Source organism: Cynocephalus volans, chromosome 13, assembly GCF_027409185.1.
Source record: "Cynocephalus volans isolate mCynVol1 chromosome 13, mCynVol1.pri, whole genome shotgun sequence".
Lineage (NCBI taxonomy): Eukaryota > Metazoa > Chordata > Mammalia > Dermoptera > Cynocephalidae > Cynocephalus > Cynocephalus volans.
The window spans coordinates 107,178,761-107,206,663 of NC_084472.1; the positions used below are offsets into that span (position 1 = coordinate 107,178,761).

General features: G+C 41.9%; 1 protein-coding gene across 2 annotated transcripts in view; it reads left to right on the forward strand.

Moving 5' to 3' along the window:
* Positions 1 to 27,903, forward strand: part of UNC5D (unc-5 netrin receptor D) — a 534,662-nt gene that overhangs the window by 332,627 nt on the left and 174,132 nt on the right. For both annotated transcript variants that reach the window (XM_063077218.1, XM_063077219.1), the window contains exon 4: positions 21,311 to 21,414. In XM_063077218.1, the coding sequence (XP_062933288.1) occupies positions 21,311 to 21,414 (104 nt within the window). The remainder of the gene's footprint in view (positions 1 to 21,310; positions 21,415 to 27,903) is intronic.

The following is a 27,903-nucleotide window of genomic DNA, read 5'->3' on the forward strand; positions in this document are numbered from 1 at the left end:
TGCACCCCTGTCTATCAGCTGGGCCTTCAAGACCCTGCTCGGCACCGCCTCGCCCAGGAAGTCTACCAGGTTTCTGCTGGGCACAGACGACTGGTCTCTCTGGGTGCCTTTGTAGCACTATGTAGATCTTTCTCGGGTCTTGTTCACCTTTGTATCCCCCCAGTATAAACCGAGTCTAGCGCCCACCTGCAGCCTGGTCTCCGGCAGGTTCAAGCGGACCTGGGAACTCTCCTACCACACTATTCCCAACCAGACATTCGTTAGGCTTTTTTCCAAACTGGTGGCTGCAGAGATGGTATCTGCCTCCCAGTAACAGGGAGTTTACCTGGGGCCGGAGTCCAGGGTATGGTGGAGTGACAGTTGGCCCGCCCGTACTTCCTTGCCGTCCCGACACTGGCCCGGGACACCCCCTCCACCAGCCCCGCCAGAGAACCGCGGAGGGAGTGGGAGCGGAGCCCCCCTCGCCAGGCCAAGCAAGTGGGAGGGCTCAGTGATGGCTGAGCAGGGCAGAGCTTCCCGCACCTGGGAAAATGGAGGCAGCCCCGGGGCGGTGAGTGGCCTGGTTGTGCAGGCGGGAGCCGCGTGGGCATCCACCCCCCCGAACAGAGCTGTGCCAGGGATCACTCACAGTGCTGTGCCAGGTCGGGTGCTCGCTCTCTGTCTCTGGTTTGCCGCCTTTCCCAGTTCTCGGCCGCTACCGCCTCGGGCTGTTCAGTCGCGGCGCGGCTCGGGCGCTCCCAGGAATCTTCTTTAATGCCAGCCTGAAACCTCGAATCCTGAATAGGGCAGCTGGCTGCCTTCAGCGCGGCCCCGGCTTCTGGGATCCTGGCTGCATCCACAGCAGCCCTGGCGCTGTGTTCCCTGTTTCGAGACTCGCTTTTGCAGCTAAGAAACAGTTCTTTTCCTGCTCCACACTTCAAAGCTGTTGCCTGTAAATGAGGCAGCCTTTCCTGCCGGGGGCAAAGTGGCGGTCACCCCCCATGACCGGTCAGCAGCAGCAGTCCTCCATTAAGAGATGGCGAGAGGAAGGTCCACAAGATTCCCGGCTGCCTGAGGCCCAGTGGCCGCCTTTTCCACCTCAGCTACTCCGCGCCAGCCGCCGCAGCCGCCGCCATCTTGAAAAGCCCCCCCAATAATATTCTTTTATGCTATTTATCGTTGACCATTATTTAACAAAAAAGAATTTGCAGCAATATAGCCACTACCTTTTTTAATCAATCATAGCTCAATTCAATCTGCCATTGTGATTAAATTCACCTTAATGTTCCTAGAAAATGGCCGTTTCTATAAAAACTTCAGTAAAAGTTTATTAGGGAAGAGGATATAGATTTATTTCAATTCAATTCTCATTTCTCCTGGAAAGAAAACTTCTGACAGATAATACAAAGAGCTGATAAGCAAAACAAGACAAACAACAAAAACTTACCTTTGTTAATCTTGGAGGACTCTTTGAGCCTAGAGATGTCTTCTAAGATTAGTTTCACATCCTTCCACCAGAGTAAGTTAGGACAGGGGATGCATGTCAGAAACTGGAATGCTAACCAGAGCATAGAAGTGCCAGGCGTCCGTGTGTAATTAAGTACCCAGCATGTTCCAGGCAGCACAGTAATAAAGTACTGTCTTTTTCTTTGAAGAGTTTACAGTCTAATGGGGCAGATATAAACATATTTTCGATGGGATATGGTTATTGGCAGGTACAATGTGTCTGAGGAGCCTGTAAGAAAGACAATCTGATGATCCTTGAGGCCTAAACTACACTTCATGAGTTAAAATCTGAGCTAATTCCTGGGGAAGGATGAACAATTTAAAGAACAGACATTCCAGGTTATGAAAAGAGCTTGAGTGAAAGTACAGAAGGAAGGGACAGTGAGGCCTATGTAGAAAAACAAGCGACACAGAACTTGTAGTGATTAAATTGCAAGGTGGTAGGAGATGAAGCTACCGGGAGGACTAGATAGGTCAGATTATGGAGGTCATTTGAATTCTCTGCTAAGAGTTTAGATTCGTCTAGGAGGTAGTTTGGGGACATTGCGGGATCACACACAGGCCAGTGATGTGGTTATATTTTCAGAGTCCCCAACCCTCCCATTCACTGCAGTCAGAGATTTATGGGGAGGAAAACTCAAGGCAAGGCAGCTTCACACCAATCTATGAGACCGTTCATGAAGCCTGAACTTTTGCAAGGATGGTGTAGGTTAAGGAGGAAGGGCAAATTTGAGGTTCCAGGAAGGTCAAATTAGCAAGTGTTTGTGGCCATTTAAATATGGAACTAAGGGGAAGTAAGGTAGGAGTTTAGGGACTTCTCCAAGTTTGAGGCTTTCTAGGTTTCTGGCTTGAGTAACTAAAAAAAAATGGTGATTCCATTTAATGAGATTATGAATAGAGAAGAAACCAGTTCTAAGAGCCAGATACAGAGTTCAGTTTTTGACCACGTTATGTGTGAACTACCCGTGGAATATTCGATGGACCCTTTCCGTCATGCACGTGTATTTATGAGCCTGAAGCCCAGTGGTATAAGACAAGGATCAAGAGTACAGAATGGACAGGTGCTGGCGAGTAGGTGGCAGCTAGGAGAGCAGGTCTCCCCCAGGAAGACAGGAGGAGCAGGGTTTTTTAGAAACATCTAAGGTGTGTTTGCACATCCCCCCTCCTCCACCCAGCTCCCCGGCTCTCTCACTGCTAGTGAGGAAGAAAGGAAAGCAGGCTGTGAGTGCAGTTCTGTGCATGGCAAGGGGTGAGCAGGGAAGGAGCCCATGAAGAAGACAGAGGAACAAGTGCAAGAGGCCCAGGAGACGCCCAGGAAGCCTAAGTGGTCGGCAGTGTCCGTGTGATCTAAGATGAGGACGAGGTGTGGGAAGTGGCCATCAGGCGTGACAGCGTGCAGGCCAAGGCCTCCAGTGACCTGGGCCAAACAATGCGACGGGAGACGGTGACAGGAGATTGCAGTGGACCTAGGAATCGATAGCAGATGAGAAAGCGGAGATAGTGTGGACGGCTCTTTCTAGAAATTTGACTTAAAGAGCCGAGCAACAGCTGGACTTCACCATTCGAGGAGGTGATGGTGGTTTAATACCAGCACGGAGATGAGATGGGCTTGTAATTTAAAAATGTATAGAGAAGGAACAGGAGTGACAGAGTGAGGAAATAAAAGTCGGAAGGGCTGGGTTTGAGTTCTGGGCTCAACTAACTAGTTTTTTGCTCTGTCCTAGTCATTCCTAAAACATGCTGTTCGTGAGATTCACAGAGGGAACTCGCAAAAGTTAATATTACTGGGCCTCACTCAAGACACTTGCAATCATAGTCTCTGGGAGCAGGGCCCCCGAATGCTCTTGTCATTTTCCCGTCTTCTGGTTTTTCTCCTTCTCACTGACCCCACTTGAGTTTCCTGTGCAGATTCCTCCTGCTCCCACCTCTCAGTCTTGCAGGGTTCTAGATCTCCATCTTGAAGCCTCTTCAACCCGTACGCCAGAGACCGTCCCCAGGTGGCATCTGTCACTCACAGCGTTCACTGCTGTGGGCTGACTGCCTTGTCTCCCTGACATAGCAGCACGGATATCCATAGGCATCTCAAACTTATGTCCCGAAGAGAGCTCTCTTGGTTGTCACCCCATCGACACTGCTGCAAACCTCTGTTGATTCCCCAGTCCTGTTTCAGTCATGACACTTCGGGAGCTCATGACAAAACCTCAGTCAAGGGGTCATCCTTGATTTCTCTCTTCCCTTCTGTCACACCCCACCCTGCAGCTAGTCCAGCCAGCCTGCCCCCACCATATCTCCCCAGTCTACTTCTCTCCACCGGGTACAAACAGTCATTATTTGTCACCGTGATCATCTCTTTTGCTGCTTCTACTCTTGTCTTAAAAACCATTCTCCACACTGCAGCAAGAATGATTATTAAAAAAAACAAAAGTGCAAACCAGATCATGCCGTTCCCATGCCTGGACATCCCCCAACAGTGTTCTCAACCCCTATCTTTTGGCGCCATAGGAATTAGTCCCTAGTCCCCTCTTACCTGCCCTGCACCACAATATTTCCCACCACTGTTGCAGCCGCAGACACTTTTCTTCCTCAAATACCCCATTTGGGGAATATCTCCTATTCCTATTTTCTGTTTCAGAGCCTATTATCATTCTCTTTTCCTGGAAAGCATCTTCCAGGCCAAACGGAGTCACTGACTCTTTCTTAACAGCTTTAGTTTCATCTGCATTATATGTTAGGTCTCCAAATAAGAATATAAAAATACGGATTTTGCTACCAAAATGGTGAACAGCTTCTGGTCAAAACAGTCTCTTAGATCCTTCCTGTTCTGGCAGCGTGGGCTTAAGGTAAAGCAAGGTGCAGTTTACCTTCCTCTCACTCGGTTGCCCTGGGGGCGAGGCAGGAGGTGCTAGAAATTTGGTGGCATATTCCAGCATTTACTAACTCACAACACTGGCCACATCTTGTCCTGATTGACCTTCCTGGACCCAGGGAGATGCGGAGTAAAAGAAGAATCGAAAAACTAACAGTGCCATTAAAATATATTTCTTCTTGCTGCCAGGTTGGCTTTTTTCTTATAGACTCTTTTCTCTCTCTTTTCTTTTTTTTCTTTCCATCCCTCTCCAGTGCTGATACTGAATTATAATGACATGGTGAGTATTGAAAGCTTAGGTTATTTTTAGGTCATTTCTTTTTAAGCTCATTGCTAGTTCGCATCCTTCTAATTTCTGTGGAGAGCTCTGAGGACACTCAGAACGTCAGGGACGATCCTTCATGTCTGTGTTGTTTTTCCAACTGTGTCCCATCAATACCATGGGGTTTGTTTTGCATTCGAGTGTTCATCAGGGTGCCAGTGAGCTCTGCGCAACTTGTACGAAATGTGGGGACCAAGCAACATGAGGTAGGGAGTCTCAGCATAGGAAGGTGACCAGCACAGCCGTTCCGTGCACTGCTTGGGACCTGAGCAGCCTCGCGCAGTGCTGGATCCTGGAACTGTGCTTTTTGTTTTTGTTTGTTCTTCCATCAAAAGCACTTTGGTTTGGTGCTGTTTCTGCTTTCAGCTAAGACTGAACTTTCCCATTAGCTCAGCATGTAGAACAATAGTCCTCTCAAATGTATGCAGTGTGGAGCAGTGTGGAACTTAGGGATATTTTGTCCCAATAGCTTTTGATAGAATGAGATGAAAAGGTACAAAACAGTGAGTTATCGGTTTTATTTTCATTTGATTTAATGCCTTAAAAACAAGGGAGCAGAGAATTTCTGTTTTCACTTGGTGACTTTTCCTGTTGGAGACTGTTAAGATCTACCATTTAGGTCAGACATCAGCTGTCCTTTACGTATTGATACAGCCATGTCAATACAATCTATACATAGACAGTGCCTTCTGTGGAACTTGGAGGCAAAGCAGACCTCAGAAGTCCTTCCACAGCGTGGTTTCCTCAGACAGGTTCCCAGCCCAGTCCCTTGCTGAGGACAGTGGTGCTGAACAGTGTCCTGGGCACAGATGGAAGTCCACATACTACATGTGCCCACTCTTCTGTCCATTGGACCAAGAGTGTGCACCTTGGCAGGCTAGCTGCAGCAGCTGACTCAGGACGAGAGAAATGAGAGATTCTGCACTTGGAGACTCTTGTTTTTCTGAGTATGATCTGACCGTGCAAGAGAATCAGCAGTTGGTAGTGGCAACACAAGGAGAGAGGCACAATAAGAGAAGCAGGTGGCAGTGGCCCCGAGACACCAGAAGCCATGAGTACGTGCAAACAGTGGGTGAGCTGAGGCCACTAGGACAGAATAGCAAGGGGTGTGGAAGGGACAGGAGCATCTGTGTACTGCACTATGAAATGACCCACCTGACAAAATGGTACTGGATCTCTTCATGCCCTTGTCATGTGATTCTTACTCTATCATTCAAGCCTGGTCTGTGGTCTTTCTAGGTTTCCAGTTGGCCCTAGACTCATAATTACAATTTTATTTTCCTAATTTTCAATAAATCTTTGATTTCTTGGTGGAATCTGCATGAATTTTTTTTTTTTAAGCTTTGTAAACAAGAGGCCAGTGGAATTTATTGAGTAGGGAGTAGCTTATAGCTAAATGAGTCCTCAAGGCATGTTGGGAGACTGCAGCTGTCTCTACCCACCACAATCTGTCTCTACTGCTAGCACAACCATAGCTATTCCTGTGGCAACACTGCTGTTACCTGACAAATGATGCTACTGTGAACAGGATAATGACACACAGTGCTAGTTATAAAATGCTTTATTGATAACAGCAATTTACCAGCAGAGGGATTGCAGAGCGCAGGGGATCTCACAAAGCCCCAAAGTTATTTTATGGTCCTGCAAACAGTCTTGAGGACATGACAGGACCCCTGGCATCAGCCAGACGCCTTGCTGTCCCACATAAGCAGAGTTTGCCCATCGTCTGTCACCAAGGGGGGTGGGGTGTGGAGAGTCCCAGGGCAATTCAGCTGTACCAAAGGTGGCCCTCCTTCACTCTTGCTGCAAGATTGACTTGGCAGCAGTTATGGCTAGAATGATTCAGGGATTTTAGGAAGGAGAAGATGTCACATGTATGTAGCTGACATACAGAAATCTACATGCAGAACTGTGCATTAGTGTCAGTGGTCACTCAAGGAGACATGGCTGAAATCAGAACTAGAAGATTCAAACAAGGACACAAAATGAAAAGTAGGAACAGCTGGATATCAGTGTGGATCCGTGGATGAAGCATGTTCAGAATCTACAGATCTAAGCAAGGCAGAGGCCTCAAGCCTGGCTGGTGAGAGCTAAATACAGGACGCTGTCCCGATAAGGAAAGAATTGACCTGACGGAAGCCGTCCATGTGTTGCCTCTTGGGACCTGGAGCCAGAGCTGACCTCGCAGGCCACAGCTGATTAGGGCTGGAGAGTGAGGCAGAACGAGTTGGAGTCACCAGGCCTTGACCTGTGTTTTGCTGGCGTGCATCTGTACTGCATGCGAACCCGCCCTTTATTACGACAAATGGTCTGTATGTGGCTAAGTTATAAATTCCTTTTATGAATGACAAATGTGGTTGGTTGGTCCTTCAGAAAAATATGGGTGGGAAAGATTCAAAGCTGATTTGAGTACCAGTGTAGTTGGACATTGTACCATCCTCCTGAAATCTCAAGAAATGACTGTTACTCTGACTATTTAAAAAAATGACTATGATTTTTCACTGGCTGATTTGGTTTGAATGAGTAAATTATTTTTATTTCATTGCATTAACTGCTAGAACATTGAATGAGCCGATAACTCCCTGGTATTGCTGAACTGCAAAGAACTATTATTTGGAATTGAATTTTTATTGATTTTCTTGTGCTACCATGACTTTTCTAACATAGTAGCATGAAAGGAAAATGAGAAAAAGGCCAACTAGGGCATGGGGTGAGGAAGCGAGGCTGCTGCTTCGCTCAGCTTCGCACCAGATGCGCTGCACACTGGCAGGTTCTGTTGACTCCGGGTGATCCTGTTGCTGATTATGTGATTTACAGGTGAGCTGAGTGCCGGTTCCATCACCTCTCCCTCCTCGTCCCTTCTGCTGCCTTTGTTCTATCCGCTTTTGGGCCTTGCTGGCATTCTGCTGTGTGACGAACAGGGTGGCCGGGTGAAGAAAGGACAGAAGTAAACAGAGTGATAATGCTCCAGATTGGTCTGTGCTGGTGATTGCTAGCTAGTGTCTTTTGAACACATACAGACACAAAGAATAAGTGTGTTATTTTAACACCATTGTAGCATCTATTTCATTTATTCTTGTTTTTGCTTTTCCTAGTCATTTTAACTATCAGACACCCAGTAGCATAATAATCGTAATAATCATTCAGATGAGTTGAAGGGGGAATTCATATTCGTGTTTTCATGTTCAACACATATTTTTAAGTGACCACCCTTCCAAGTACCAGAGATATGGCAATAAACAAAACAAATGAGAAGTTTTGCTCTGTGTGCAGATTTCCATGACTAAAATAAAATGAGGGACTCCTTTAGAACTCACAGTTCACAAAAGTGGGAAGGATATGGTCTTTCTTGCTTCCTTCCTTGATAGACATCCTAGGAGTGAAATTTGGTGCAATAAAATGAAACAAAACATACTTCTCCACTGACTTCTGATTCAGTTTGGTCTAGTACAGAGACTCTTGACCACTCAAAGGAAAGAGGGATTCTTTTTTTGGATGTTATTTTTTGTGGTCATAAAAGTAATCCGTATTCATCATAGAAATTTCAGCAAATGCAGGAACAGATGAAGAATATAATTAATATACCCATAATCATCCAGTGGCAAATCTTTGAAATGCTGAGTAGTTTCTCTTCAGGGTTTTTCCTATAATGTATCAGTAATCCCACACCACTTACTATTTCCGGATGATGGGGTTTTATATTTTTAAACCACATTTTAAAGTCTTCAGTCTTTATGGGAATGTATGCAGTTTGGTTCAGTTCCCTTATACAGAATAATGTGACAATTACTGTCTGTCTTCTTTGCATAGACCATGTGCGTTATGATTGTGAGATTAGAGGGTGGAAATCTTTAGGATCCACCCTCTCAATGTGTATAAATAGAAGACGAGTCTAAGAAAAGAGTGTCCCTATGTGACATGATAACTTATAGAAAAAGAGGTAACTAGGCAAGCGTTTTGCAGAGACTTATAAGAAAGAAATGATAGAGCATATATATGTTAAAAAAAAAAAAAAGAAAGAAGGGTAGGGGTGGAGGTTGTTTTAAGCTGGTGGAAGTCTGATTGAAACTGTAAATGAGATCTAGCACTAGATAGGACTGTGAGATGCTGTCCCTCAGCTCAGGTGTAACTGTCACTCAGAAACTTCTCTGCAATCACTAGATTAAGGTAGGTCTCTCTGTGCTACATTTACACAGAACTTCCTACTTCTCCCTCTAATCACTCATCCATATCTCTTTTGATGGCTTGTTTAGTGTCTGTCCTCCCTGTGAGAGCACGTGCTGTGGGAGGTCGACATCACGTTCAGTCGTGCACCCCACTGCCCTGTACAGCACTCAGCCAGGGTCAGCAGCCTGAGGGGATGAAGGAGGCTGTTGCATGTTTACTGAATACCTGAGGCAAATTAAGAGAAGGGCTACTTACCAGAAAGAGTTTTTAATGAAGATATACGTACTTTTATTTGGAAGTGATGTATTTTTTAACAATACAATTATTACACTTGGGGGACAATGGTTTTTACTTGCTAAATACACACACACACACACACACACACACACACACACAAAATGGAGATAATTTACTCCACACTATTTTATTTTATTTAGCAGTTTTTTGTGAACATTTTACCCACAGTCATACTTTGAGCTCATGATTTTGAATGTCTGCATAGTATTCCATTGTATGACTGTAGCAGAAGATATTAATCATTCCTATATTACTAAATATTTAGGTTGTTAGCAATTATTCAGCATTATAAATGGTGATTTGAGCAATATCATTATGTACACATTTTTCAGTGTAACTTTCTAATCATTTTCTTAGCCAACTTTAGAAGGAATTATTGAATCATATAAATGAATTCTTTAATAATAGCTTTACTGAGATATAATCCTCATACCAGGTACCTGTTTAAAGTGTACAATTCAGTAGTTTTTATTATATTGACAGAGTTGTGCAACTGTCACCAAAGTCAATTTTAGGATATTTTTATTACACCAAAAAACAAAAACAAAAAACATTTCCATTTGCATTTCTTTTCCCCCACGTCACGTCAGCCCCAGGAAACTATTAACCTGTTTTCTGGCTCTGTGGATTTACCTGTTGTGGATGCATCATATAAATGGAATCGTGCAATATGTGGTCTTTTGTGAATGACTTCTTTCACTTAACATGATGTTTGTAAGATTCAACATGCTGTAGCATACATCAGTACTTCATTCCTTCTTATTATCAAATAGTCTACGGATATGCCACATACTGTTTGTTCACTCATTAGATAGTGCCCATATCGATGAACTTTTAATTTTCATATGTATTTCAGCTTGCTTTTTATGTATACCCATTTTCACTTCTGTTAGCACTCTGCCCGTAGTTTTGCTTGTAATGCTTTAGATAAAAATAATTTTTCATTTTGACAAAACAGTATCTACTAATCATTTTTATAAGGATTCTTTCTCCAATTTATTGGATCTTCTAACTAAGATCCAATAAATATTTTATTACTTCTGTGGTTTCATGTGAAAATATTTCTTACTGATATGGGATTTATTTTGGTATAAAGTAAGACATAGATCAAATTTTATTTTTTTCTTCAAAAGGGCAATTAGTCATCCTAAATACCTTTACCCACTTAACTTACATATCACTTCTATCATACACTAATTTAATTTTTTATGTGTCTCTGAAAAAATGCTCTAGTTTATAATTAATTTGTGTCAATTTATGATAGAACCACCCCAATTTAATCATCATGACTTTATAATGATAGTATTTAGTAACATATGTGACCTTTCTTAAGCTCTGTTATGCTCCCGGTGCTCTTAAAAGGACTTTACATATATTAGCGTTTAGTCCTTTACAAAAACTATGTGTAATAGGAATTATCATCCTCATATTACAGATGAGGAAACTGAAGCAAAAGGAGATTAAAGTGCTAGTGAGGGGCATTCCCAGAGTTCGTGAAGCCCTCAGGCTTTGTCACCAATTTATACTACTGACTGGTCCAGTTTCAGTCGGTGTCATCAATTAGTCTGCGTGTTTATGATGTTTGATGCATTTCTCTTTCAAGACTTTTTAAAAAATTTACATGAATATTTAGTTACATCATAAAAAGTATTTGGATTTAAAACTTTTCAGTGGTTTTATTGCCCGTTGGCAGGTGTTTTAAAACTGCTTCTAAATACTCAGTTCGTTACTTTGAGTCATTTTCCATTGTTTAGAGGTAATGTTTTCAGAAAGGGTGTGTGGCTGATTACAGCCTCTCGGCCCTGTCATGTCTGAGACGATATTCTTGTTAGTTTGTTCATGAATAATAGCTTGTCTGGAAATAGAAAATTAGCATCCATGCTTTTTTTCTCTAAAATAAAGCAAAAGAAAACCAGAATTTGATTAATTGTACTATGGTCTACAATAATATGGGGATAAGTTCTAGGCATAGCCTGATATTTGTTCCATTCTGTTTGCTTATTTCTGCAAAGATACTTGTAAGAATAGTAGTTTTTATCATTTCAGTTAACTTTTAAAATTCAAAATGTCAACTAGGCAGTATCTAAGATTTTTTTTTTTCTTTTTAAAACTATTTTGCGACCACAAAGGTGAGCCTGCCAGCAGTGGCTGGCAACAGCACCAGCCAGTGGAACCACACAGCTCCACGTGGCCCCCCTCACCCTGCTGCCTTGGACCCAGGCAGTGGGGAGCGCTGGGCCCCAACCCTGCACCTTGAACCAGTGCTGCACAGGTGAGCCCCCCAGCAGTGGCCGGCAGGAGCACCAGCCAACAGAACTGCATGGCTTGAAGCAGCCCCCTCAACCCACCATGGCCCCCTCACCCTGCCACCTCAGACCCAGGCAGGGGGGGAGCTCCAGGCCCTGCCCCCATGCCCCGAACTGGCACCGTGAAAGTGAGCCCACTGGCAGTGGCCGGCAGCAGCACCAGCCAGCGGAACTGCACAGCTGGATGCGGCTCCTCTCCCCCCCTCAGACCCAGGGGGGAGCACCAGCCTACAGATCCGACCCAACGAGTTTGGCCCAGCAGAACTCCACAGCACTAGGGGCTCATTCTATGACCACAGAGTCTCGAATGGGAGCCAAGGTGGTTGAACATAACCACCACCACACCTACTGTCAAGCAAAGACAATCCACTCCCCACAGTAGCAACCAGGGCCACTCCACATCCAACCTCAGTGTAATAAAAGAAGCAAACCCCTACCAAATGATCAAGCATCAGTGAAAAAATACTAGAAGTACAACCAATCAAGAAGAAATGACACCACCAAAAGGATACAGTAATGCCCCAAAGTCAGACTCCATGGAACAGGGAATCCTTGAAATGTCTGAAAAAGAATTTCAAGTAATGATCTTAAGAAAACTTGTAGAAAGAAAGGAAGACTCAATTAGAGAACACAATGAAACAAGAAAAAACATCCAGAATATGAAGGAGGAAATCTACAAAGAGATTAATACCATAAAAAAGAGTGTAGCAGAACTTCTAGAAATGAAAGACTCACTCAATGAAGTAAAAAATTCAACAGAGCTTGAGCAGCAGGGTAGAGAAAGCAGAAGAAAGAATTTCAGAGCTTGAAGATGGTCTTTTTGAAATAATCCAGGCAGATTAAAAAAAAGGAAAAAAGTTTAAAATAATGAGGAAAATTTAAGAGAGATAGCAGACAACCTCAAGAACTCTAACATCTGAATTGTAGATATTTCTGAAGTGCAGCAGAAAGGAAAAGATATTGAAAACCTACTCAAGTGAATAGTAACAGAAAACTTCCCAGTTGTAGGACGGGATACAGACTTTCAAATCCAGGAAGCTGAAAGTCCCCAAACAGATTCAACCCCAAAAGATCCCCTTCAAGACATGTTATAGTTAAATTCGCAAAGCTCAAAGACAAAGAGAATTCTACAAGCAATGAGAGAAAAGTGTCAAGTCACTTATAGGGGAACCCCCATCAAACTAACAGCAGACTTCTCAACCAAAACCCCACAGGCCAGAAGAAAGTGGAATGATATATTCAAAACACTAAAAGAAAAAACTGCCAGCCAAGAATTCTTTACCCAGCAAGGCTCTCCTTCAGAAATGAGGGATAAATATTGTATTTCCCAGACAAATAAAAGTTGTGGGAGTTCACCACCACATGACCACCCCTGTAAGAAATTCTCAAGGGAGTCATTCATCTGGAATCTGAATAATGGTGACCATTATCACAAATACACAAGAAAGAGCTAAACCCACTGTTAAAACAAAAATGCCAGCAAGTAAGAGAAAGAAACTAAATCATCCCACTTTAAATTTCCAACTAACATTGAAGAAGAGAAACAAAAGGGGAAATAATGATCAATAGATATTTAAACCACCTAAACAAGTAGCAATTAAATGACAGGAATTAAACAGCACTTCTCAATAACTACTCTAAATGTGAATGGACTAAACTCCCCATTCAAAAGACAGAGACTAACTAGTGGATTAAAAAGCTAGACCCAAGTATACGCTGTCTTCAAGAGACCCACCTCACCTGTAAAGACACACATAGACTAAAAGTGAAGGGATGGGAAAAGATATACCATGCAAATGGAAACCAAAAATGAGCAGGAGTTGCTATTCTTATATCGGATAAAATAGACTTTAACCCCCCAAAAATACTTAAAAAGACAAAGAAGGCTGTTATATAATGATAAAGGGAACTATCCAGCTAGAAGACATAACAATCATAAACATGTATGCACCCAATACCGGAGAACCCAGATATATCAAACAAACACACTTAGACCTAAAGAAGGAGATAGGACCTAATACATTAATAGTGGGTGATCTGAACACCCCTCTCTCAGTATGTGACAGTACTTCCAGGCAGCAAGTCAGCAAAGAGGCACAGGATTTAATCTACACCCTAGACAAACTGGACGTGGCAGATATATAAGAACATTTCACCCAACAGCTAAAGAATACACTTTCTTTTCATCAGCTCATGGTACATTCTCCAGGATAGACCACATATTAGGTCACAAATCTACTCTCAGCAAATTTTAAAAAACTGAAATCATTCCAACAATCTTTTCAGAACACAATGGACTAAAAATGGAGATAAACAATAAACTGGAAGCTATACAAATACATGGAAAATAAATAATAGGCCCCTGAATGATCTATGGATCCAAGAAGACATTAAACAGGACATCAAAAATTTTCTAGAAACTAATGAAAATAAAGATACATCATACCAAAACATGTGGGATACTGCAAAAGCAGTACTAAGAGGGAAATTTATTGCAGTAAATGTGTATATCAAAAAAATGAAAAGATTCCAAATAAATGACCTAACACTATGCCTCAAAAAACTTGAAGAACAACAACAATCCAAGCCTAAAGGCAGTAGATGGAAAGAAATAATTAAGATGAGAGTAGAACTAAATAAGATAGAAACCCAAAAACAATAGAAAAGATCAACAAAACTAAAAGTTCGTTTTGTGAGAAGATAAACAAAATAGATACGCCATTAGCTAGATTAAGGAAAAAAGACAGAAGACCCAAACAATGAAAATTAGAAATGAAAAGGGAGACATTATAACTGATACCACAGAAATACAAAGAATCATTAGAGACTATTATAAACACCTGTATGACAGCAAATTTGAAAATCTGGAAGATATGGATAAGTTTCTAGACACATGTAAATTATCAAGACTGAACCAAGAAGAGATAGAAAACCTGAACAGACCAATAATAAGGAGATTGAAGCAGTAATTAGCAATCTTCCAACAAAAAGAGTCTGGGTCCAGATGGCTTTACAGCTGAATTCTATCAAACTTTTAAAGAGGAGTTAATACCAATTCTCAAACTATTCCAAACAATTGAAACAGATGCTACTCTCCCAAATTCATTCTATGAGCCCACCATAAATAACTCTGATACCAAAACCAGATAAAGACACAACAGGAAAAGAAAATTATAGGCCAATATTTTTGATGAACCTACATGCTAAAATCCTCCACAAAATATTAGCAATCAGAATACAGCAACATATTAAAAAAATTATACAATGTGATCATGTGGGATTCATCCCAGGGATGCAAGGATGGTTCAGCATATGAAAGTCAATAAATGTGATACATCACATCAACAAGCTCAAGGATAAAGACCATATGATTATCTCAATAGATGCTGAAAAAGCATTTGACAAAATTCAACATTCTTTCATTATAAAGACTCAACAAATTAGGTATAGAAGGAAAATATCTCAACACAATGAAAGCCATTTATGACAAACCCACTGCCAGTAAGATTCTGAATGGGGAGAAATTGAAGGCCTTCCCCCTAAGGGCAGGAACAAGACAAGGATGTCCACTCTCACCACTTCTATTCAACATAGTGCTGGAGGTACTAGCTAGAGCAATCAGACAAGAGAAAGAAATAAAGGGAATCCAGATTGGAATAGATGAAGTCAAACTTTCCCTGTTTGCAGATGACATGATACTATATATAGAAAAACCTAAAGACTATCAAAAAACTCCTAGAGTTGATTAATAACTTCAGTAATGTTGCAGGGTACAAAATAAATGCCCCCAAATCAGTAGCATTTATATACTCAAATAATGAATTAACAGAAAGAGAAATAAAGTAAGCCCATTTACAATTGTCGCCAGAAAAATATGATACCTAGGGATCAGTTCAACCAAGGGGATGAAAGACCTCTACAATGAGAATTACAAACCACTTCTTTCTTTTTTTTTTTTTTTTTTTTTTTTGACCAGGACAGGGATCGTAATCCTTGGCACAGTGTTGTCTGCACCGCGCTCAGCCAGTGAGTGCACCAGCCATCCCCATATAGAATCCAAACCCACAGCCTCGGCACTCCCAGCATCACACTCTCCCGAGTGAACCATGGGGCTGGCCCATAAACCACTTCTGAAAGAAATTAAATACATGAAAAGATGGAAAGGTATTCCACACTCTTGGATTGGAAGTATTAACATTGTGAAAATGTCTATACTACCCCAAGCGATCTACAGATTCAGTGCAATCTCCATTAAAATGCCAATGACATTCTTCACAGAAATGGAAAAACAATTTTACCTTTCATATGGAAAAACAAAAGACCCTAAATATCCAAAGCAATCCTGAGCAAAAAAACCAAAAGAAAAACAAAAAAAACTGGAGGCATACCTCTGCCTGACTTTAAATTATACTACAAAGCTGTTGTAACCAAAACAGCATGGTACTGGTACAAAAAGAGACATTCAGACCAGTGGAGTAGAATAGAGAACTCAGAAATCAGTCCTCAGGCTTATAGCCATCTGATATTAGACAAAGGCAACAAAAATCTACATTGGGGGAAAGGTTGCCTCTTCAACAAGTTGTGTGGGGAAAACTGGATATCCATATGCAGAAGAATGAAACTAGATATGTGTCTCTCACCATACACTAAAATCAACTCAAAATGGACTAAAGACCTAGGTATAAGACCTGAACCTGTAAAATTACTAAGGGAAAATATAGGTGAAACACTTCAGCAGTTAGGTCAGGGCACAGGCTTTATGAACATGAACCCAAAAGCACAAGCAGCAAAAGAAAAAATAAACAAATGGGACTATATCAGACTAAAAAGTTTCTGCACAGCAAAAGAAACAATCAACAAAATGAAAAGACATCCTACAGAGTGGGAGAAAATTTTTGCCAACTATGAATCCAGCAAGGGACTAATATCCAGAATATACATATAACTCAAGCAATTATACAGTAAAACGATAAATGACCCAATTAAAAAATGGGCAAAGAAGCTGAATAGACATTTTTCAAAGGAAGACATACAAATGGCCAACAGGTACATGAAAAAATACTCAACATCTCTAGTCATCAGGGAAATGCAAATTAAAACCACATTGAAATACCACCTCACCCCAGTTAGACTGGCTATAATCAAAAAGACGGTGAATAACAAATGCTGGCAAGGGTGTGGAGAGAAGGGAACACTACTGCACTGTTGGTGGGAATGTAAATAAATACAACCACTATGGAAAACAGTTTGGAGGTTTCTCAAACAACTACAGATAGATCTTCCATATGATCCAGCAATCCCTCTTCTGGGTATATATCCAGAGGAATGGAAATCATCATGTTGAAGAGATATTTGCACTCCCATGTTTATCGCAGCTCTGTTTACAATAGCCAAGATATGGAACCAACCTAAATGTCCATCAATGGATGATTGGATAAGGAAACTGTGGTATATATACACTGTGGAATACTACTCTGCCATAAAAAAGAATGAATACTCCCATTTGCAACAATATGGATGAACCTGGAAAAACTTATGTTGAGTGAAACAAGCAAAGCACAGAGGGATAAATACCGCATGTGCTCACTCATATGTGGGAGCTAAGAGAGAAAGGAAGGCAGGAAAGAAAGACCACAGTAGTGCCGTGATCCAACAGAGGAAGGGAACATTTCTAGGGCTACAAATAGGAGTGGAGGGGAGAGGGGGAGGGGGAGGGGGAGGGAGGTTGGGGGATAACTGGGAGGGGAAGAAGGGTACAAAAGTCATTTCTGGTAATGGGTATGCCCCCAATATGAATCTGGCCCCCACGTCACGGGCAGGAGGGGGGACAATTACCTTTGTATCTCATGAATATTCTTAATAAAAAGAAAAAAAAACCTATTTTGCCTCCTATCCAATGAATTTTTATGCAAACTCAAGTCTTCAGCTCAGAGAATTATTACTATTAAATTAATTTTTATTTTCTTTCAGCTTGTTGTGTTCTTTTAAAATTCCTGTTATATTTAATGTTGTATTTCTCTATCTCCACATTATTTTAGTCATTTATTTCATCATTTTTCTTTCAATATCAATACCACTTTATCACTTTCCCCTTAGAAAATTTATTCAATATGTATGTACTAAAGATCTGCCCTATACCTGATACTGCAATAGGCACTGGGAATACAGGGGCGGACGTCTCAGAGAGCCCACCTTCATGGAACTGATGATCTATTGAGGAAGACAGGTGTGGAACAAACAGAGGGCACTTCTTAAACTGGGTTATGTCGGTTACCAGCCTAACATCCCTCATGTCCAACCCCACGCTCTCTAATTTGTGAAGTTGGGGCTGTGACACCAGATCCTTGCTCTCCCTGTAAGGGACACCAGAGGTGGCTGGATGGAAGGAAGCGGGAGAAAGAACACTTCCTGTTCATCTTCTGTCCTGTTGGCGTCACCCAGGAAGTGTTTCTTCATTCTGGACCTGGGAGTTCTTTTTTCAAATACACCTAGAGCCAGCTTCATATGCCCTTCAAGAGTGTTAGCACAAGGCTCCCACTTCAGAGGCTTGGGCCTCCACCCCTTGTACCAGCTGCCCAGTGCTCTGTCCTTGTCTGGGCCCCCTTTGAAGCTTCAAAGCTCTAGTAACCCTGACCTCTTTTTCCTTCCCGTCCCCCATCCCTGGAGGTGCCATCTGCTTCCTGCTGTCCCTCTTGCCTTTCCAGTCCTCTCATTCCTTATGTGAATTGTTTCTTTTAAAGCAACTGGTGTGATTTCTGTCCTCCAGACTGGATCCTGGCTGGTATGCCTGTCTTCTGTTTCACTGGTTTTGTACAATATTCAATATGCTGTTTACTGACTTTTATATACATATTTACATATTTCTAATTCAGCAGTTATTTTTTTTCTTCATAGTGGAAGTTTCTTGATCTCAGATGTTATCCTATTTATAACTCCCTACTCTAGATTCTCAGTTGCTATTTCCTTTTGACTTTAAAGAACTTAAATTAGAAATTATCTAAAACGATGCCTCTTGTCTTTTTAGAGAAAGACGTTTCATTTCAGTTCTGTTTTGTCTCCTAATTTTGCAGTACAATTATGTGGCTGGGGCTGTTTTCCTTACTGTTAGAAGTTATCTAGGTTCCTGTGTGAATCTTTCAAGCCTTGGAAGTGACATAGTGTTTACATTGCCAATTCAGAAATTAAGTAGGTTGGGTGACCTGTGAAGTGTAAGGATTTATTACCATAATTTTTAGTATGTTCAGTAGCTAACTGGAATTTGTCTGGTGTGTTTCTCCTCCTTAGGATTCAGGAGTTGCCTACTTAGGAGTTTGTGTCCCAGCACCAGTGTCAGGTGTAGGTCAGGTTTCTCCCTTGGTGTGCTATCTGGAGTTGCCTGTTATCACTGTTGGATCCAGATGTATGACACCCCAGTTGTTCTCTGACCCCCCTTCCCATTGCCTATAGTCTTTAATCTTCTTATCTACACACTGGGGAGTGATCATATGCCCTTTGTTGAGAGTCTCCCGGTGATTTCAAATGTCAGTTAGGAAGAGCAGCAGGTTGAGTTGGTTCTTTCTTCAGTGTGATCCTGCGTGTATGAGATCTACTAGAAATTTTTCAAAGTTTCTTGTTTATAGCTAATTCCCTTTTGTAGGTCTCAGTGTCAATACGGGGTCTTCCCTTTTACATATATGTGTGTGTGTATGTGTGTGTGTCTGTATATGTGTGCGCGAATACATGGAGATAGGTATTTAATTATATATTTCACTGAGAGTCTGGGAATGGAGAGAAAAAATGACTTTGTTCTAGTTGTCTCTTCACCTGTTAAATGTAGTTAATGTAGTAATGTGGAGATAACCATAAACTAAGAATTTGTTATCTTTCCCATTTCTATTGAGGAAAATGAGGAAGTAGAAGTGGAAGATAAATAGAAATTTCCACTATTTTTTTTTTGTACTTTACTGGTTTAAAACAGATTGTTTGGTGTTGGCAAAGCTGCAGTCCTCATTTAGCAGCACAGAGCAAGACTTTCTTTAGAAAACAAAACAATTAAGGAAAAGAAAAAAAAAGATATATAAACCAAACAAAATCAGCCACAAAAAACACAGCTATTTTCATTAGCAAACTGATATCTCATTTGTTGGAGTCGCTTTCATTCTCCAGTAGACTAGTTTTGATGCAGTTCTGATGAATAATTGAGTCATATGGAGGAGGGATTTTTGACTGAAAGATCCCTTGAGGGACAGCAGAGGAGAACTTGTTGCCAAATTGTGCGAAATGTGAGATTTTTCATTCTGGGGTTTACTCGCAGAACCTTCCCTCACAGTTTTGTCCTCAGTTATGTAACCTTCGTCACACTTGAAATCAGAAGTTCTGAATCAACAGGCTCTGGCAAATTATGGATCTCAGATAGAGGGAAGCTGGCTTTACAACTTGGGGGACAGCAGAGAAATGAGAGGATAGATCCTGCCACCTGCCTGCAATTCCAGTCCTTTTAAGATCTTTGCCTTATGTATACTCATGAAGATCTCCAAACTTATAGCACTGCTACAGACGGGAGACACTGGTAGCCTCTGGGAGGGAAAACATTAAGAGTGCAATTCAGAGGAAAGAGAATACATGGATTGCTGTGCTTGTTATTCATTGAATGTTTTTGACTTGCTAAAAGCAAGTTTAATGTATTTATACAATTTATAAAGACGTAACTGATTCTGGAGCTCCGCTCTTTACAGGGAACATATTTCATGTTATTGTAAGCACTGAAGAAAATTAAATCAATAAATTCACAGCCCATAATTTGAGATACTCAATTTGAAGGCAAATGCATGTCAGGGAGGGAGGGGGAATCTTTCCCATTGCGGAAGGCTTGTAAACAACCTGTCTTTGCTCTACCATCCCATGCTTTCAAGTGACAACAAGAATTACCCTTGTGCTGTAAGATTATCAGAGTGTTGTTATGACACCTCTAAAGAAGCAAAGGCCAACTCTCCACCTTTTTTCAGGAAGCGTGTGCTCAAGTGGGAAGTATGCAGATGAAGCTCTTTGTCTCTCTCTGAGCCGTCTGCGTGTGTCCTTTTCCCTGAGTAGGCTTTGCTGGTTAACAATCAGCCTGGGTGTCAGAAAGCTTAGTGAATTTTTCTGGCATTGATGCTCTCTGAGACCACTGGCAAGCCAATTAACCTCTCCAAGTGTCACCCTTCCATGTGTAAAAGGTTAATAGTGCAGCCTGTTTGCAAAGTGCCTTCAGCCTTCCACAAAGGGCACTACCCAGACACCCAGCCTTGCTGTTTGACTGGAGGGTGTTGTGTTTTTTAATTATATGTTTGGTTGGATAGCTTATAGATTTTGTTGTGGTTGTATGTTACCCTTCTCCCTGGTTAGAAATAAAAAGACTAATGGGTAATCTCACTCTATTACCATCTTCTAGAGCCCCCTAGAGGGTAAAGGGAATGACAGAGGTTGTAGATTAATAATGCATTCTTTAGTTAATAAAAAAAAAAAAAAAAAAAAAAAAAAAAACACGTGCAGCTCAGCTGCATAATAGCTGTGGATGGCAATTTATTAGGCCAAGTGTTTCCTCAGATGCTAAGCAGAAATGCTAGCTGAGACTCATGAAATGAAGAGGTGGTTTTTGCTTTCTGCTCCCCCACAATTCTTTTATCATTCACATCAATATAGAACATTAGGAACAGTTTTGTTAAGGTTTATTTCAAATATGCTTATGAATATTTGGAAAAGCAATTCTCTTACTCTGGAACTCCTGAAACAAATGACTTGTGTGTGTCTAGGTTGTCACATTAAGCTCACCATTTTATTGTATCTGGACCAATCACGAACAATACTGATCCAAGAGCAAAGTGTCACGTATCTCATGCTTGTTTACAGATTTACGGAAAAACTTTGAACAAGATCCACAAGGAAGGGAGGTTCCCATAGAAGGCATGATCGTGCTGCACTGCCGCCCGCCGGAGGGGGTCCCTGCTGCTGAGGTAAGATGACTGTCAGGACCAGTGAGGAACCAGGCTTGTTCCTAAGAAGGAGAGGTAGTCTTGTGTGGCCTTAGGTGAAGTAAAGAGCCTGTGTCTGGTATTCTTGCTGCTTGGTCCCATTTGCTAATGACCATGATGAAATTGTGAAGGAAATAAGCTGGAAAAGGAACTTGTCTCCCATCTAGTTGCTTGTTGATGCAAACATCTCGCTAGGCAGCTTGAGTAGGATTGGATCTGCATTCTTGCTTCTAGTGACCTCAAGTCATGCACAGGTGTCATCCTCTGTGTCCTCAGGGCACTGTGCTATGCACATTGGCTTCTGGATCCTATCTGAGATTTAACAGGCAAAATCACATGGCAAAGTGCATGGGGAAAGAGGTAAGCCCTAGTCCTGAGGTTCACTGGTGTTTACTTGTCCTTTGCTTGTTCATGGAACAAGCGTCCATTAGGCATTCGTTATATTTTAGGCACTGCGCTGGCTGTATGGGTATAAAGCGTGATGAGGCCACAGATCTCTAATGTTATCCTTCCTTCACAGTGAGGTGTCTAGAATCCAGAGTCTTTGTGTTTTTTGTTCCTTGCACGTTTTCTAGAACTTCTACCATACTGTTAGAATGTAATCGTCACTAATAATACAGTATGGTAATAGGGAAGACTTTCTAAATCTTTTAGTCGCTATTAAAAGATATTCTGATAGAGTAGTAATGTAGTTATTACAGGGGGAACAAGCTATGAAGTATAAGCATGCTTAGTAGAATGATACATTTATGAACTTTGGCATGAGTTTGTCAGTAGATGGTCCAGTTGCGGCTCTTCTATGGGAAGCTGGAAAACTGTCCTAGGAGCTCTTGTTTATTCACTGAGAAGCAGAGATACTAAACAAAAATAAAAATAAATAAATACAGGAGCCTTTGCCTCATGTTTTAGCTAAAGTTGCTGTGGGATTTTGTAATTGGAAGGACAAGGAGGAGAGAAAATAAAGAGAAATGAAAAAACCACACGCACTTGTGTATTAGAAAGCGTGCGGGGTGGGCACTATTCACAGCTCAGATGGTCGCAGAAATGAAGTAAACGGACTTGAAAATTAAAGTGCACACTCCATGTGTGATGTGAAATGATTAGAAGGGAAAATGCTTATTTTCAGTTTTATTTTATGTGTAAAAAAAAGTATTGATTTTCTTTTGCTGCCTTCTTGTTCCCTACGAAGAGTGTGCCCTCGTTTCCTGAGCAGGGTGTTGGGTGCACAAGAGAACGTGCCCACCTCATTTAGGATGTCCCACGTGCTCCTGGGAGTACCGCTTAGGTATCAACAGTTCTCTACAGTCACTGCCCATCTCTCAAAATCCCAATTTACAGATGTTTCATGCATAAAAATGTCTAGCCTCTGTCATACCAGCTATGTGAAACAGTCGCCTGGTATATCCTTGTTTCCTTCCAATTTCATGCTGGGACACTATAGTCAACTTTGGAAGCACTAGAGAGGAGTGAAATGGGAAGGAAGCTAATGTTTATTAGTGATCTGCCTAGGGGAACCCAACATACTCTAGTGATCAATACCTAGTAATCAATTTTTACAGTTGGAAGACAGCTTGGATATTTACATGGAGGAGTCTTTGCATTTTAGAGGAAGAAAACTAATGCTGAGATCAATGACCTACCAAAGGTCCTACAGCCATTTAAGGGCTTTGTCCAAAATCCTCCAAAGGCACTCCAGAGTACTGAGGGCAAAAGCCTATGTTTTTTCGGTAGCTTACAAGGCCAACACAATGTGGTCTACTGTTACCTCTTGTTCTGCTGTTTTGTCCCTGATCACACTTCAGCCACACTGGCCTCCTCGATTTTTCTCAGATACACCAGCCATCGGGGCCTTTGCACATGTTGGCCTCTCTACTGGAATGCTCTTTCCCAGCCGTTCTTCCTTCAGGAAGCTGCCTTTCTTCAGGGCTTGCTCAGATATCTCTGCTAGTGAGGCTTGCTCTGGACACTGTTGAAAATGTTGCTTCTCTAATCTATAGCTATACTTCTGAGCCCTTTCCCCTGCTTTAGATTTTCTCTTTATCTCTTATCATGAGCATACTGTATTTATGTGGCTTATTTTCTGTCTACCTCACTGGAATTTAAGTTCCATGAGGGGGATTTTTGTGTATTTTTTCATTGCTATATCCTCAGAACCTAAAACAGTACTTCTTATGGCCATTATCAAAAAAACAAAAGATAACAAGTGTGGACAGAGATGTGCACTTGTTGGTGGTAATATCAATTTGTACAGTCATTATGGAAAACAGTATGGAGGCTCCTCAAAAAATTGAAAATAGCAATTCCATTGCCGGTTATATATCCAAAGGAAATAAAATTAGTACGTCAAAGAATATCTGCATCCCCATGTACGTTGCAGCAGTATTTACAATAGCCAAGATATGAAATCATTCCAAGTGTCCGTCAATGGATAAATACACAGTGGAATACTCTTCAGCCTTAAAAAAGAAGGAAATCCTGCTCTTCATGAGAACAAGGATAAATCGAGGACGTTATGTCAAGTGACATAAGCCAGGCACAGAAAGACAAACACTGCGTGATCTCACTCATACATGGAATCTAAACAAGTTGAGCTCATAGAAGTCGAGAGTACAACAGTGGCCATGGGGACAGTGGGAGAGGAAGATGGGGGGTGATGGAGATTGAGAAGATATTGGTCAAAGGATACAAAATTTCAATTAGATAGAAGGAACGAGTTTAAGAGATCTGTTGTATAACATGGTAACTGTATTTAATAGTAACGTATTGTATACTTGAAAATTGCTAAGAGAACAATTACAATCTTGTAAGCATTCTCGCCACAATAAAATGATCAGTCTGTGCAGTAATGCCTATGTTTATTAGTTTGATTTCACCATTTCGCTGTGGCTACATATTTCAAAACATGTTGTACATGATAAAGACATACAATTTTTGTTTGTCGATTAAAAAGTAAATTTTTTAAAAAGTGCTTCTTGGGCTGGCTGGTTAGCTCAATTGGTTACGGTGCCATATTATAACTCCAGGGTCAAGGGTTTGGATCCCTGAACTGGCCAGCTGACCCCTCAGCCCCCCAAAGAAAAAAGTGCTTCTCACCTCAAGAAGATCAATAAATATCTGTTGAATATGAATGAAAACTGCTTTTCTAGGTGGATGAATAACGTTATACCAGGACTAGCCCCAGACAAAACTGAGAGATTCATTAGACTATTGTGTTTTTTTTTGTTTTTGTTTTTCTCCCATTACTGGGTTACTAGCAAGTTGAGAAAACATTCCACACCTGCTCTTTGAAGACATAAGTAAAAACGGAGGCAATAAAGAAGAATAAAGGATGTGCAGTCTGGGGGTAAAAGACAAAAGCAAAAATATACGTTGGTCTGTCACGTGTACGTGAGTGTGGACACACAGGCGGAAGCAGCTCCCAAAGGATGCAGGGGATTTGTGCACGTTGAGGACCCTGAGCTGCTCGGGCTGTGGCAGGTGCAGGAGCCTCTAGGCAGGAGGCAGCATCCTCATCTGTCCCATGATTTGCGAAGGCTGGACTTGGGTTGAAGCTCAGAAGCAGCTCTTTGCACATCCCTCTGCATTTCTCACCCCAGCACCCTATTCTTGAAGGCAGATGGGTTCTACCTGTTGGCTCATTTGCATCTGATGGTGCTTTTCAGCTGTAACCACAATGAGCAGAGCAGAATGTGAAAATTTTCCAGTAGCAGCACAATCCAGTGTCAGTGAAAAACTAGAAGAGTTGTTTAAAAAGGGAAGAGGGAACGCAATACAGACATACTAGAAAGAAAGGAAATTTCCTTTTCTGGTAGCTGTCCTCTTCACCCGTCTTTGAACTGTAGGTGTTCACTGCTATATCTGTTTCCTAGGGCTGCTGTAGCAAATTAGCACAAACTAGGGGGCTTAAAACTACAGGAATTTGTCCTCACAGTTCTTCAGGTTAGAAGGCTGAAACCCAGGTGTGGCAGAGTTACTTCCTTCCAGGGAACCCTGGAAGAGGATCTGTTCCCTGCTTCTCTCCTACCTTCTGGTGGTTGATGGCAATCCTTGGTGTCCCTGGGCTTGTGGACACCTCTCTTTGGTCTCTGCCTCCATCTTCACATGGCGTTCTCTTCCCTGTGTCTGTGTGTGCCTGAATTTCCCTCTTCTTTTAAGGATACCAGCCATTGGATCATGGCCAACTCTAATCCAATATGGCCTCATATTAATATTCTGGGCCACAGTGCATCTGCAACACCTGATTTCCATATAAGATCACATTCACAGGTTCCATGTGGCCAGGAACTGGGGAGAAGCTTCTTCTCAGCACAGCACACTTCCCATTCCACCTTTGCATCATATCACTTTTTATTTTAATAATGTATATGCTTTTAGAAACACGTTTCAGAGCTAGGTCTGCTGAAATTAAATAGACGTCCGTTCCAAGGAGCAACTGGGGCGTAGGATGGTTTAAAACAGAAATTCCTAGCTGAGAAGGAGCAAAAGCGTTGTTTTCTAAATTTTTGTATTGTAAATGGATATGGAGAGTGTCTCGGCTACATTGTGGGTTAAATGGAGCCCATTTAAGGAGGCCCTAACAAGCATTATAGCATCATCTTGCTGTGGGAAAGTATCCCAGCTCCAAACGCTTGAGTTATTTTGGCACTTCAGTTCTCCGTGAGTTGGATACTACCTATGTCTATGCACCAATATTTACAGCTCTTTTACTTTCAGCGATAGCTCAGACAGTAAGTTCCTACCACCACTGTCTATGCTCTTGTTGAAGGAAAGGCAGAATGAAAGAAGTGGAGAGCAGGCAAAGGTGGAGAAGGAAAGTGAAAATACTGGGTCTCCCCTAGGGTGGCGATGTCTGCCCATGCCTGTGTATGGTCTTCAGATCACTGAGAGTGCGTCATTGTGCTTTGTGACTACACAGTGATGTGAGGAGCCAGTAGTTAAGGCCTCTCTACTATGGCAGTAATTGGGAACTGTGCTTGGAAAGGGCCATGGACTTCTCATGGTGAAATATTATCAAAATGATCTCCCCTGAGCAGGCCGTGTTCTACACCCTCCACACCATCAGTTGGTTCCCTAACTACCCACTTTCTGCAGAGCTCGGGGGTCATCGGAAGGCTATGTGGCTGGAGAGCCACTGGTATATTCAGGGACTTTGTCCTCAGTGGAACAGGTGGTCTCCTCTTGACAAAATGAAGGGCACCTTGGGAGCATGTATATGCCTTCTCTCTGCAAGATAGAACTTTCTTGGCAACTAGCTGTCTATACAACCGGAGAAAGTGGTTTGTATAATAAGAATAGATAGAGCTACATTATGGAATGTCCCCATGCGCCCAGGCACTATATTAACTGGTTTCTCTATATATTTCATTTAGTTTGCAAAAGAATGCTATGAGACACTGGAAAGCTGTAGGTGTTTTCATGTCTGTCTTATATAGCAGCTTGTTTAAGCTCTTAGATCATCAGGAGGCACCAAGAGCCAACCTAAATTTAAAGCTCTGATCTTTCTTTTCTATTTTTGTTTTTATTTGTCTGTTTTTGTTTTTGTTTTGGCAGCTGACTGGTATGGGGATCTGTAGTGGATTGAATTATATACCCCCAAAACTCCCTGAAGCTTGAATTTTGTCCCCCAAGTTTTATGTATTAGAAACTTAGCCCCCACTGTGACTGTCAAGAGGGTGGGAAATCCTATCACGGTAATTGAAAGGTGGAGCCTTGAAGAGGTGATTGGATTGTAGGACCATGCAGGAGTGAATGGGTTAAAAATGGTGGTCAGAGGCGTGGCTCTGAGGGCTTTAAAAGAAGAGGAGAGTCTACCTTTTGCTCTCTCTGCTCTCTCTGCTTCCACCATCTTGCAATGTGAGACCCCTGGGTCACTGTCACTACCACCAGATGGAATTTGGACCTCCCAGCCTCAGAAACTGTAAGCAGTAAAAGTTGTTTTTCTTTATAAGTGGCCCAGTTTCAGGTATTTTGTTATAGGCCACAAAAACGGACTAATACAGGATCCGAACTTGACCTTGGTGTTACAGTACCACGTGTTTGTTTTTAATGAGACCGTGGGTTTAGTTAATTTCCCCAAGCCTTTTAGAAGCACGGGAGCCCCTAGGCCAACGATGGTGTATCTGTCTGCTGTGCTGCCTAAGATTTCACCCTTAGAAATAGAGGTTTTTCGATTAAATTCTCTTCCAGTTAATACTCAAATCCTTAATTTTCTGTAAGTTGTGGGTCTCTTTGTTTGAAACAGGTAATCTGGTAATAAAACTAAGAACAGTGCACTGAGAGAATGGAGTCGGTCAGAGCCAAGAGGGACAAGGAGCTGGGGCAGAGCTTCTGTCCTTCCAAGGGCAAGGAGCCAGGGTTTGATGCTGTCCCAGGAGATGCCTAAAGCTGCATAGAAGACATCGTATAGGAGAAGAAAAAGGGACATTAGAAAGGGGAAGTAAGAAAACCAGGATTAGCCTCTACCCTCATTAC